Source organism: Gouania willdenowi, chromosome 6 (genome assembly GCF_900634775.1).
Source record: "Gouania willdenowi chromosome 6, fGouWil2.1, whole genome shotgun sequence".
NCBI classification, from domain to species: domain Eukaryota; kingdom Metazoa; phylum Chordata; class Actinopteri; order Blenniiformes; family Gobiesocidae; genus Gouania; species Gouania willdenowi.
This window is the reverse complement of record NC_041049.1, coordinates 16,080,479-16,092,573: the sequence shown is the minus strand read 5'-3', so window position 1 is coordinate 16,092,573 and position 12,095 is coordinate 16,080,479. Positions and strand designations below refer to the sequence as shown.

Here is a 12,095-nt window from a genome sequence, read left to right as displayed (position 1 = left end):
ATCACAAGCTGCACAATATCAAGATTTGACATTACTGCATAAGTTATGTAATGCTCTCATAAGGGACAGCACGTGCGAGTGAGTTCTGTAGCTTGTTTCGAAACAGGAGCCTGGAGGCATTTTACGGTCCGTGTTGCAGCGTGTTGAAAGCCATTTAGCTTTAGCACAAAGCTACTTCTGCGTAATAAACCCAGCAAGTAGATGCTTTGATGCCTTCCCTATGAAATAACTTGTAGGGAGACATCAAAGCAATCAGTAGATGCCTCTGAGGAAGACTGGTAGTTGAAACATGTCAGGAGATCAAAGTAAATTCCAAAGTAAATTTCCTGAAAAAAGTTGTCTGAATTAATAAAACCATAACCATTATTACAAAGCTATTTCGATACATACATGTTGTTGTTCTTTATCACATATAAGAACATCTCAAAATATTATGCTCTATCAATATATACATGTAAAAATAATAGGACATTGGATTTTATATAGTGCTTTATCATAGACACTAGGAGCGTTTTAAAGAATTAAGGCATTATTCTTTCACCCCACACTTAGTGGTGGTAAGCTACTATTGTAGCCACAGCTGCCCTGGGGCAGATTGATGAAAACGAGGCTGCTATAGTATGCCATCGACCCCTCCAACCACCACCAACACTCACTCACACACTACATTCATACACGGCAATGTGGGTGAAGTGCCTTGCCCAAGGACACAATGACAGATGCCACTGGGGTGACTGTCCCCCACTGTGGCCCCTGGAATTCTCAGTGGTCTCCCATCCCATAACCAGGCCCAGACCTGCTTAGCTTCAGAGACATGTGTTGCTTTATTCTTTATCACGTATGAGAAAATGAGAATAATATAAAATGCTATATCACTATGTAACCCAGCCCTAGTATAAAAATGTAACATAACTGAAAAGTTTCACATTAATATTGTTATTCAAGTCTATCAATTTAAGTCTGAAAATGATCTTAAATACACCAGTTTTCTTCACAATGTATCGACTGAAAATGTGTCACTTTATTGCTGAGAGCAGCATAGTGCTTCCTCTGTTATAGAAGAAAAAAACAAAAAACAACAAGCTATTGATTAGATTAAAAACAACAATAATAGTTGTTCTTTTGTTTTTTTTCCTAAATTCAAACCATTTTAAAACAGAAAATAGAAGTTAATATCCAGGACTATTGTAAAGGGTTAGGAGTGGAAGTTAAGCACTTGACTAAGGCCTTATTTATTTCCATATAAGGCCATACAAGCTTGAGAACATAATACATAAACCAAATGGCTGAAAAGAGAATAACACGGAAATAACATTTTTTGTTTTTTAGGGTGCATATCAGCAAAAACAGCTGTAAATAAAACTGCATTTTTGTTTTTTGGCCGAAAAAACGAGATGTTTTGATGACGCCAGCAAACATTGCGGTCAGCATGTGCACTTGTCTGGAAATGGTCCAACTTGTACGCAGACTGCACTTTATGTTTTAATGAGAGAACAGATTTAATTTGACTCTCTTTCAGCAGCCAAGTCAGTTATAGGCCTGAACAATATTATTTAATGTATGAGTGAGATCAAGTTAAACATTGGATTTTTTTCATTTTATATTGTGCATTGTTGGAATGTCAGTGCTAAATATATTTAGATGTTTTTTCATATTTTTATTTGAATTATTCTTTGCATTAATATTCATTTATACAATTGCAATGTTTTAATTTGAGTGAAGTTAGAAAACACTCAGAGCCATAAATGTAATTGGATTTTTCTCATTTTTGGTTTTTGGTGCATCCCTACTGTAAATTTTTAGGTTCTAACCATTTCAGGGTTTTACATTCATTAAGTTAGATAATAGAATAATAATAGAGTAAATAACCAATCCTTAGCGGATTAATTACTAAATAGGGAAAACATTTTTAACGGATGCTCATCATGAGAATCTAGTATTATAAGCATATTCAGGCCTCATTCTGATTTGCAATGACATCCTCTGTACTGTATGTAACACGCAGCACTGTCTGTTTAATAATTGGGCCTTTGATAAGAAAAAGCTGTTTCTTTATGGGCACATGTATGCATGTTTAAATGTATCTGCTCTGGTTTGCATGAATAGTGCATGTGTTCAGCAGTGGATCTGTGGCTAAGGATACACTGAGCGTCGGCCTGGTAGATGGTCTGATCCGGCTGGTTGACGTGCTGCATGGCGATGGCGTGAGGGAACTCACTGAGCATCCGCTGCTGAAAAGCCTCCAGCCTCTCGTAGTCATGGCCGCGGCACACGAACTCTTTATTCTGAGGAACACACAGCACAGGGTTATGTTGACATCTAGTGGCGTTGAGCTGCGGCTGCAAAACTCCACCAAGGACAGTCACGGGAGCCTGTTACATCATTAAATGGCAGTGAATACGAGCAGCCGAATGTCACCTAACACGGCAGGAGGCTTATGTAACCAAAGTTAATTCTTCCTGCAGAGGGTAAACTTGGAGAATAAATACATCTTTACCCGTAAGAAGAAAGGAAACTTCTTCCCGTAGAAACCAACTCTGAAGAATTCAGGCTCTAGTCTTTGTTGGTCCATAATCTTGTCATAGAGAGAAGCCTCCATCATCTGGGAGGGAGAACACAGAAATGACTGCATTTAATTGCCTCACAAAATTACAATTTTCTTTAATAAACATGATAAAAACTGTTTATTTTATCCAAGGTGAAACCTACCCTCATTTTGCTCAAATTCCTGTAGTCGTAGAAGGACTCGTACTGATCTGCGAGCTCCCTGCAAAGGATGATCCCATTCTCCCAACACTGTGGACACACACACACACACACACACACACACACACACACACATTAATACTGCACTGCAGGATTGTTTTAACTGCTGAAAGGTGAAGTCAGTCACACTGTAGATCTGTTCACCAAGACACCTTATTGTGAGGATGCAGGAGGCATCCATATACTTTATTATTATTATTATTATTATTATTATTATTATTATTATTATTATTATTCTGTGTCCTGAAACGACACCCACAATTTTTTTTTTTTACCAATTTCAACAAGTAAGGTATGAAAATGTCTCTACTATGTTTAAGTTTTTAGGGCGGGCTACCGGACTCAAAACGCCACTCACTTAGGCAAATTCTATTGCTAGGATAATGTTAATGCTAGTTTAATGCTAATGCTAGTTTAATGCTAATGCTAGTTTAATGCTAATATTGTTAATGCTATTGCTAGGCTAATGTTAGGGCTAGGCTAATGCTATTGCTAGGTTAATGCTAGCATTATTTTTGCGAGGTTAATACTAATGGTAATGTTAATGCTAATAATCGGTTAATGCTAAGCTAATTCTTATGCTAATGTTTTGAGCAAGCTGGTTAGAAAACGAATGGATGGATCTTGTGAATTCCCTCATGCAGCGTACTGAGACGCAGGTCAGCACCTGCATCCTCACTAGCATTTTGTACAGGAAATGCAAATATCTTAGTTATTGTTATTACTATTATAGGGTACAAGTAAACCTCTTTATTCTCAAAGTGAATTAAGATGCAGACTATCAAGAAGAGTCAAAATATAATGCAATGGCCATACAATCATGATGAGTCATCAAAAAAAAAAAAAAACTGAGTCGAACCAATGGTGTTATGTCCTCCTACAGCCACTAGGTGGAACTACACACACCCCTCATGCAGGTACCATATGTCTACTCTACTAATTAAAAAACAGTTTCTCTTACTCCGTGTCTGGAGCTCTGGCTGCTGGTGTAGCTTCAGCATGGGAAGAAAAGTTGGACCAGGAGTAACAAACTGAGGAGTTTTAATGAGGCCTGTTTAGTGTTATTACATAACACAGGTTTTAGGATTGATACTGGAGTAAAACAAAGCTTCTAAACACAGATTAAGAACATCCTCGATCTGCTGAACTCAGCACAATCATCATCATCATCCACACCAGTCACGCCTCACCTGTCAGACCAGCTCTCATCTCTGTCTAGATATTTCAGACCACCGCAGGGCTTTATGGATCCTGCTTTAATTATAACTCTGATTGACAGAGATTTCATTTCACGCACAGCATTTGTGCTTTAAATCAGTGCTTCTCAAACTGGGGTCCAGGACTTCCTGAGGGTACCAGAAGCTTCAGTTGGATGCATAAAAAAACCACTTCAAAAATTCAACAACACAATCATTAAAAGCCTGGTTTGCCACGATGGAATGAAGGACTCCACCTGAAGAGATAATCTAATCTCCCTCTTCAACCAATCTCCCCTGTAGGGGGTCCTTGATCCTTTTGAAAATGCTAATATCAAAGGAAAAGCTGAGGATTTGCTGATTACACTCATGTGCTTCTGGCTCAGTTACAGTATAGCCCTGGGTGGCACCGCGCCATGGATCAGTGGCAAGCATTTTCACTCAACAGTGAGCACGCATGGCTTTAAGTCAGATATGAATGTATGTGTTTTCTCTACTACATGTACAGTAGGTCTGGCTGTGGCTTCAGTGTGTTGTTGTGAATGCCTTTGTAAGGTGTGTGGAAATGAAATGTTAACATATATTAATGTTTTGCCACTATATATTATTATTATTATTATTTAGCTGATATCATTTGGAAGAGATGAGAAAAGAAAAAAAAAAAACACAGAAAAACAAACTAAAATCACTTTCAAAAGGTGCATTTATTTTTTGTTGTTTCCATATTTGTGAGCTGAATTCTCACCAATTAGTAAAAGTACTCATTACTTTATTTTGTGTTTATTTATTTTTGTTGAGTTTTAATCTTTAGAAAAGAAAAAAAACTAAATATGTGATTTGAGTAGCTATTAACTGTGACATTATTTATAATAATAATTATTATTATTATTATTATTATTATTATTATTATGTGTGACATGTCTGTGTAAGACAATACGGAGCACAAAATGTGTTTCCTAATGTGCATTTGAACCATTTATGACACAGGAAGTTGCACTTTTTTGCCATGTTTAAAGTCTAAAGCAAATATGGGCAACTGGTGGCCCGGGGGCCACATGCGGCCCTCGGTCTAATTCTGTCCACCAAAAATGTTAATTAAATTATTTGGAAGTCATATGAAGCCCAACATAGTGCACAAATCAGCTCCAAAAACACGGAAAAACCACAGCAAAATGCACAGACTGTCAACAAAAATACACATAGGAATAACAAAAACGCAAAAAAGATTCCAAAAATAGACAAAAAAGACTCATAATACACAAAAAAGGACATCAGACACACAAAACAACACACCTAAACTCACAAAACAATGACACATACAAAAAATGACACAATAGAAACACACAATTTCTTACAATACAATAAATACTGAAAAACGGCACAGATTGACAATAAAAAAAATAACACACACACAAAAAAAAACAAACATATATGCCAGCAGAAATTCCCTAAATGACAGATAAATACTCAAAATAACTAAAAATCCTTTGTTCTTTCCTGTGTTAATGCTCAGATTGGTCGTTATTCATAATACTGTCATGAACATTGATAATGTGGCCCTCGGATCAAGACACATTTTTGTGGCCCCGCTATAGTAAAGGTTGCCCATCCCTGGCCTAAAGTCTTGAGGATGAGGTAGGACTTTAATGTGAGCTGCTGAGAAATGGCTAGAAGCAGTTTCTCAGCAGCCACTTCATGCTGTTGCTTCACACAGGGTGAAAACGTCTAGTTCTCAGAAGCCATTTGTCCTGCTGTTGGCCTCATCCCACCACTTTCCTTTGATATGACACAGCAGAAGTCTACAGTGGAGAGCAAATTGCACAGCTCACCTTCCCCCTGTCAAAGTTCTGGACAATGGTGAGATGTAGAAACTCCTTCCTCTGCCACTCGCTCTGCATGGGGTAGTTGAGGAACTCTCGGAGTGGCCTCTCCGACCATTCCAGCAGCTCATCGTACAGCAGCAGCGTATACGATGCCTCTGTGACACCAAACAAACACAGGCTGTCAACATCTGTGGGAAAGTTCCTTTAAACAAGAGGCGTTCTTTCACAAAGAATATGCAAAACAGGAGCAGTTAGTGCTTCTGAAAAGTCCTTTTCAGACACTTTAAAGTACCATGGAGCTCATTCTTTCAGCGTACCTGTGTAGTTTTGTGCTTTCAGGTGCAAGTCGTACAGCTTGTGAATGTAGCGGATGTACATTTCTTCTTTGTTCAGCTCGGTTTTGTAGAAGTTCTACAAGTAGCAGCGTTGACCATGATGTATCAGACCAGACAATAGAGAGAGAAGGCAGAAATGATAAAAAGTTATAAAAACACTGATTCATTTACACAAAGTGTCATCAGCCTGGTGATTCTAACAAACAATGGTAACGTTTTGTTTTTGTTTTGTTTTTAAGGCAAATCTGCCATAATTACTGATAAACTTGTAAAATGTTTCAGTTAATAGTAAACTTAAAATGGCAGTAATCTTATTCTTATTCTTTCAATTAGAATATAGCCTACATATATCCTACAAAATATGACTAAAAAACAATGACATTGGCATACAGTATTGGCATTTTTTTTGGGTATCATCAAATCATTTTGCTATTGGCTGTTACATTCATTTATTAGCAGATTAACGGAGAGCTTTAATTGCATCTTCATTTTACAAATTGCAACTAATATGAATAAGTAACAGGTAAATAAAAAAGTGAGCATTGGTCTTTGTGGATTTTCTTTATGCTGAGTCATTTACATTTAAGTTTTATTATATACATATTTCTACTTTAACATTTCAAAACCAATTAAACTATTCATCTTTTAAGGTATCTGACTTTTGAAAATCTTAATATCTTAAATTAAGGAAATATATGCTATTTATTTGCATAATGACACATTTCTTACCAGTTTGTTTTTTGTGTGACTATTTTATTGACTTGAAGATCTTTTTATTTGTTATAAAACAAGCCAAATCTTACTGTTCTGTTGGAAGATATTTTTTATCCCTGACTTTAAAATAAGCATAATTATTGAGAATAAATAACTTAAAGAAGACATTGTTAACATCCCCCACCAGATTGGTTGTCATGACATTACTAACTTCTCATTTTCGAACTCCATCAAGGCATTGATACCCTGAAGCCACACACCGAATTTGGTTATCAAATCTTAAACAGTTTCTAAAAAAAGCTGTCCCATTTGAAGATACATCGAACAGTGAAGAAAAAACCAAAACAAGAGCAATACGTTCAGAAAAAACAATTCCACGCTTCTCATTTTCGAACTTCATCAAGGTATTGATATCCTGAAGCCACACACCGTATTTGGTTATCCTATCTTAAACAGTTTCTGAGAAAAACTGTCTCCTTTGAAGATACTTGAACAGAGTAAAAAACAACGAAACAAGGGCAATACCTCCGGAAAAAATAATTGCGCGCTTCTCATTTTCGAACTACATCAAGGTATCTTTTTGCGGCGTACTCAAATCAAAAACACCTTTAAAATGTTTAAAACATCTTTTATATTCAAGTACAAAAATCTTTTCCTTACTCTTTTGGTGATCCCTTTGACAAATGGTTCTCAAACTCACCTTTTTCACATTTTTGTGTAATTTGCTTCATGCATTAGCATTTTAACAGAAAAACGTTGCAAACAAGAAGTGAACTTGTTGGATTTAATATGCTTGGCTAGCCCATGCAAAACCAATAGCCTGCTGCTCACCAACAGACTGACAGTACATCCAATCTTTTTCCCATCCACTTCCCCCAGCTTCATACAATCCCTGTGAGACAAACAGGACACACACACACACACTGCCATGAGCAAAACACTTTAAAGAGTTAAAACACTCACATGTGAGCTTCTAGCATAATATGTCTGACTCCTTCTACCTGTAGTCCAGTAATCTCTCCATCAATCGAGTGACGGTAGCGATCAGAGAGATCCCACTCTCCCTCCAGGTCTCTCTCTCAATCTTCTTCAGCAGACTGTAGAACAAATGAATAGAGACAGAACAAGACGGAGAGATGTAGAGACCAGAGGAGACACGAGGAAAGAGAAAAAAAAGATGGAAAAGGTGCGCCGATGGAGAAAATTACTGAGAAAGCAACAAAAGCCAAGCAAAAAAAGATCAATATCAGGCACACCAGTGACACCTATGCTTGTTGGCCTGCCTGTGAGAGCTCATAGGAAACTGTTATGTGAGTAAAAACACACAGAAGACTTTTGATTTTTTTTTTTATTTCTCCCCCTCCTAGACAACACAAGCGCTGTAATGTTGCGGCTGTGCTTTATTGTTGTGTGGTTGGAGTGATGGTTTCCCACGTTTCCCTTCACACAGACGACACAGAGAACAAAGAGGAGGCAGGCTTACCTAGGATACGGACCAAACAGAGGAATTCTACTCCAGGCGGGAAGCATAGGTGGAATAAATTATTATTAATATGATTAATATGATCAGAACACAGGCACACAGGTTAGCTTAGGGGAGGTTAGTGGAGTTAGCAAGAAGGAAACCAGACATCTAAATAAAACATTCAAACAACATTTGTTGACTAAAAAAAAAAAAAAAAAAGCTTTATTCACCTTATTCCTGGGGGCGCTACTGTAGATATGACTAGAGGCACAACATTGGGCGCAATGTAAGCCAACAATAGTGACAGCAAATCCTTTTGAAATATACTGCTGTGTCTATCAATACTAGAAAATGTATCCTTTACTAATACTAACATCTTGGGCTTTTATTGTGAAAGGATGCAGCAGACAAAGGCAACTGATTCCTTCACTTTAATTTTGTGCAACTGCACAAAATGACTGCAATTCACAAAAAATAGCAACGACAAAAACACATGAAATAACAAACACACAGAATGACAGAAAAAAAAAAAAAAAAAACTAACAAAACATCAACAAAAAGATAAGAAAAAGCACATAACGGCAACATAAAACACAAAAAACAACAGAAACTAACAAAATGACTCTAAAACACCAAAAAAACAACTAAAAATGCACACAAAACTGCAACATAAACATAAAACTGCAACATTAGCACACAAAATAAAAAACAAAAAAAAACAAAACCACAAAATAACTCCAAAAATGAACAAAACATCAACAAAAACACATAAAACAACAACAAAAACCCACAATATGAATCCACAAACACACAAAACAAGCAACAAAAACATAAAATGACAACAAAATGGCAACAAAAAATACACAACACAAAAACACACAAAAAAACAAAATTATACTAAATGCAGGGAATATATATATATTTATATATATAAAACACAACAAAACACAATTCCTTCCTTTTCTTATTGCTCAGATTGGTCAAATAATAATAATAATAATAAAAATAATAATAATACATCAAAAGTCTTGCCCAAGGACACAATGACAGATACCACTGGAGTGACTGTCCCTCACTGTGGCACCTGGAATTCTCAGTGGTCCCCCATCCTATACTAACCTGGCCCAGACCTGCTTAGCTTCAGAGTGTGGCCCTCGCATCAGACAAGTACATTTTTGTTCCCCATCACTGGCCTAAAGACAAAAGCTGGTGGTTTTTGAGTGCAGAAATATATATATATATATATATATATATATTTATATATATATATATCTATATATATATTTCTTTTTTTCTAGTTTGTTTATCTCATGTACAGTATTTAACATGAAACAAATTGCACCCACAATCAAATAGTGGTGGCCCCAGGAGTAAAGTGAATGCATGTAGTGCATACTTCTAATTCAGTCTATTATAATACATCATCATCTATAACTGCAACAATAATAATAATAATAATAATAATAATAATAATAATAATAATAATAATAATAATACAATTTTAAAAAAACTGCATTTAAATGTTTTTTTCACTTCTATCATTATTAATAAAGTGCACAGTTGTTACATATACACTAATGATAATACATTTTTAAAGCATATAACTCAATATTCCATGCTGTTCTTTGACATGGGATACATAATGAAAATAAAGATGATAATGAGTAATCTGGGACACTTTACACAGGTGTGTAAAAATACAAAACAGGACACTTTGGTTCACATCAGTGTGATGCACAGTACGTTTGAGGCCAATAGACACACATCAAAGATCAATGGTTACATTTAAATAAACATAATACTGAAATGTACTAATTTGGGTTTCCAACTCTATTGACTCAAAGCTATGAACACAAAAAAGGTGTTATCACACAGACATGCACACACACACACACACACACACACACACACACACACACGCACACACACACACACACACAGGTATGTAGATTCTAGCAAAAGCAAAACATGCAGGAGAATGAGGACTAAACCAAGATGGCGCTCGTAAACTGTGCGTGAAGATGAAGGGGACGGACAGACATTACTCACCATTTGTAAATACTTTGATTATAATCATGTTCTGGCCCACATTTATTCAGTTTGTATATTGATAAGCAGAAAGGGAAGCACTAAACATTTGCAGCTAAAGCATCTTTATAAAGCTAAAAAAACATCTCTGAGCTCTTTTCATGTTCTTTTGGTTGAATGTTAATTTATGTAGAGATAATACTTCTTCTGGTCTTCTAGCTGAATAAAAACAAACATTTATGCTGCGTTTACACCAAACGCGTTTTGGGCGTCAAAATCGTGCCTCAAGCCCGTAGTTGGACGCTTGTGCTCATTGAATCAGACGCTTGTCACCAGCGTCGAAGACGCTCTGGGCGTGTGTCCAAACAAGTTGGGAAGAGAGCACGTTGAGCGTGTTTAGGGGAGGGGCTTCTGTGTTGCCGATGGTATTCATACAATGGATGACATTATGGCGATCAGTTACGTTCATAATACACCCAGTGACTGTGAAGTGCTGGGGAACATTGCGTTGAGAAGGGTGTGTTTCCGGTCGGATGTATTCTGGTGTGACTCGGTGTGTGCACTGTGATATTAGAGGGCTAAAGAGAAGTGTGGGTGAATGGAGAATAAAGTTTGGAGTTCCTTGCTGAACACGCCTCACGAACTCCCGTTCATCAACTCTACATTATCGACAGAGTGGCTTGGCCTCGGCACAGTTTCTGGATTCACCAGAGCTGCGCTCGGGCGACAGTCGCTTTCAGCGCTACTTCCGTCTCTCTCGTGCCCAGTTTGACGACCTGCTGATCCGCATCGGCGCTCGCATCTCCTACCAGGACGCCAACTACAGGTGCTCTATGCCAGCAGAAGAGCGCTTGTCCATCTGTATCAGGTTAGTGTTTTTTTTCATTATTCTGAATAAGTCATGGATGGGGAAAGCTCCTGATTGGTCAACATGCCGCAATATGCCCTAAAAATTCAATAATCCCAACTCTAGCTCGGCTGCGCTGGACGCACGTCAAAAGCTTGAAATCTCAAAACATGCAGCGTCTGCTCCATGTAAAGCTTCAAAACGAGCCACACAGGAGGCGCGAGACGTGCAACGGGACCTCTGACGCCCCAAGAAGTGAATCCACCATATATTGTGTATATACATCTGGCATTTGGTGTGAACGCGTCATTACTGTGAGCTGAAAAGCTTTCAGATGTGTCTCTAATAAAGCTCTGCATGGCTGACTACAGTATTTGTTATTTATCAAACTGCTACTGTTCACCAGGCGTCTCACACAAACTCACATGCTGTTGAAAAGCTCCCTGTATGTCTCGTCTCCTTTGCCGTCAGACATAAGACTGTCCAGCTTATCGATCAGCTTGGCCTCAACCTGTAACGGGGTCAAAGATTCTTTTTCAAACTAACAAGTGCAGAAATAAAAATGACATTGAAAGAGAAAATATGTTTCAATGCATACTTTACAGTATGTCCTACATTTTGCACTATTATCCTATGTTAGTATTTATTTCGGTTATTATTCTCTGCTCTTATACCGTGTTCCTACAAATGAGACTTTACCCTCTGGGGATTAATAAAGGTGTATTCTATTCTATTCTATTCAATGCTTTTAATATCTTGACCCAAAAATGAGCAAAATTATTGTTGATCAGTGTTTCCTTTTACAGTGTTTTTATTTATTTTTGCCAAAATTAAAAATTATATATATATATATATATATATATATATATATATATATATATATATATATACACACATACATACACTAATTAATTAATTAAC

At 37.0% G+C, this 12,095-nt stretch overlaps 1 protein-coding gene across 1 annotated transcript in view; it reads right to left on the bottom strand.

Annotated features, from left to right (window-relative positions):
* The window catches only part of dock4b (dedicator of cytokinesis 4b), a 212,757-nt gene that overhangs the window by 64,531 nt on the left and 136,131 nt on the right, over nt 1–12,095 (bottom strand). The window contains 9 exon segments of the mRNA XM_028448884.1: nt 2,144–2,285; nt 2,498–2,602; nt 2,710–2,796; nt 5,792–5,940; nt 6,103–6,196; nt 7,666–7,726; nt 7,836–7,931; nt 8,318–8,344; nt 11,600–11,685. Of these exon segments, the coding sequence (XP_028304685.1) occupies nt 2,144–2,285; nt 2,498–2,602; nt 2,710–2,796; nt 5,792–5,940; nt 6,103–6,196; nt 7,666–7,726; nt 7,836–7,931; nt 8,318–8,344; nt 11,600–11,685 (847 nt within the window).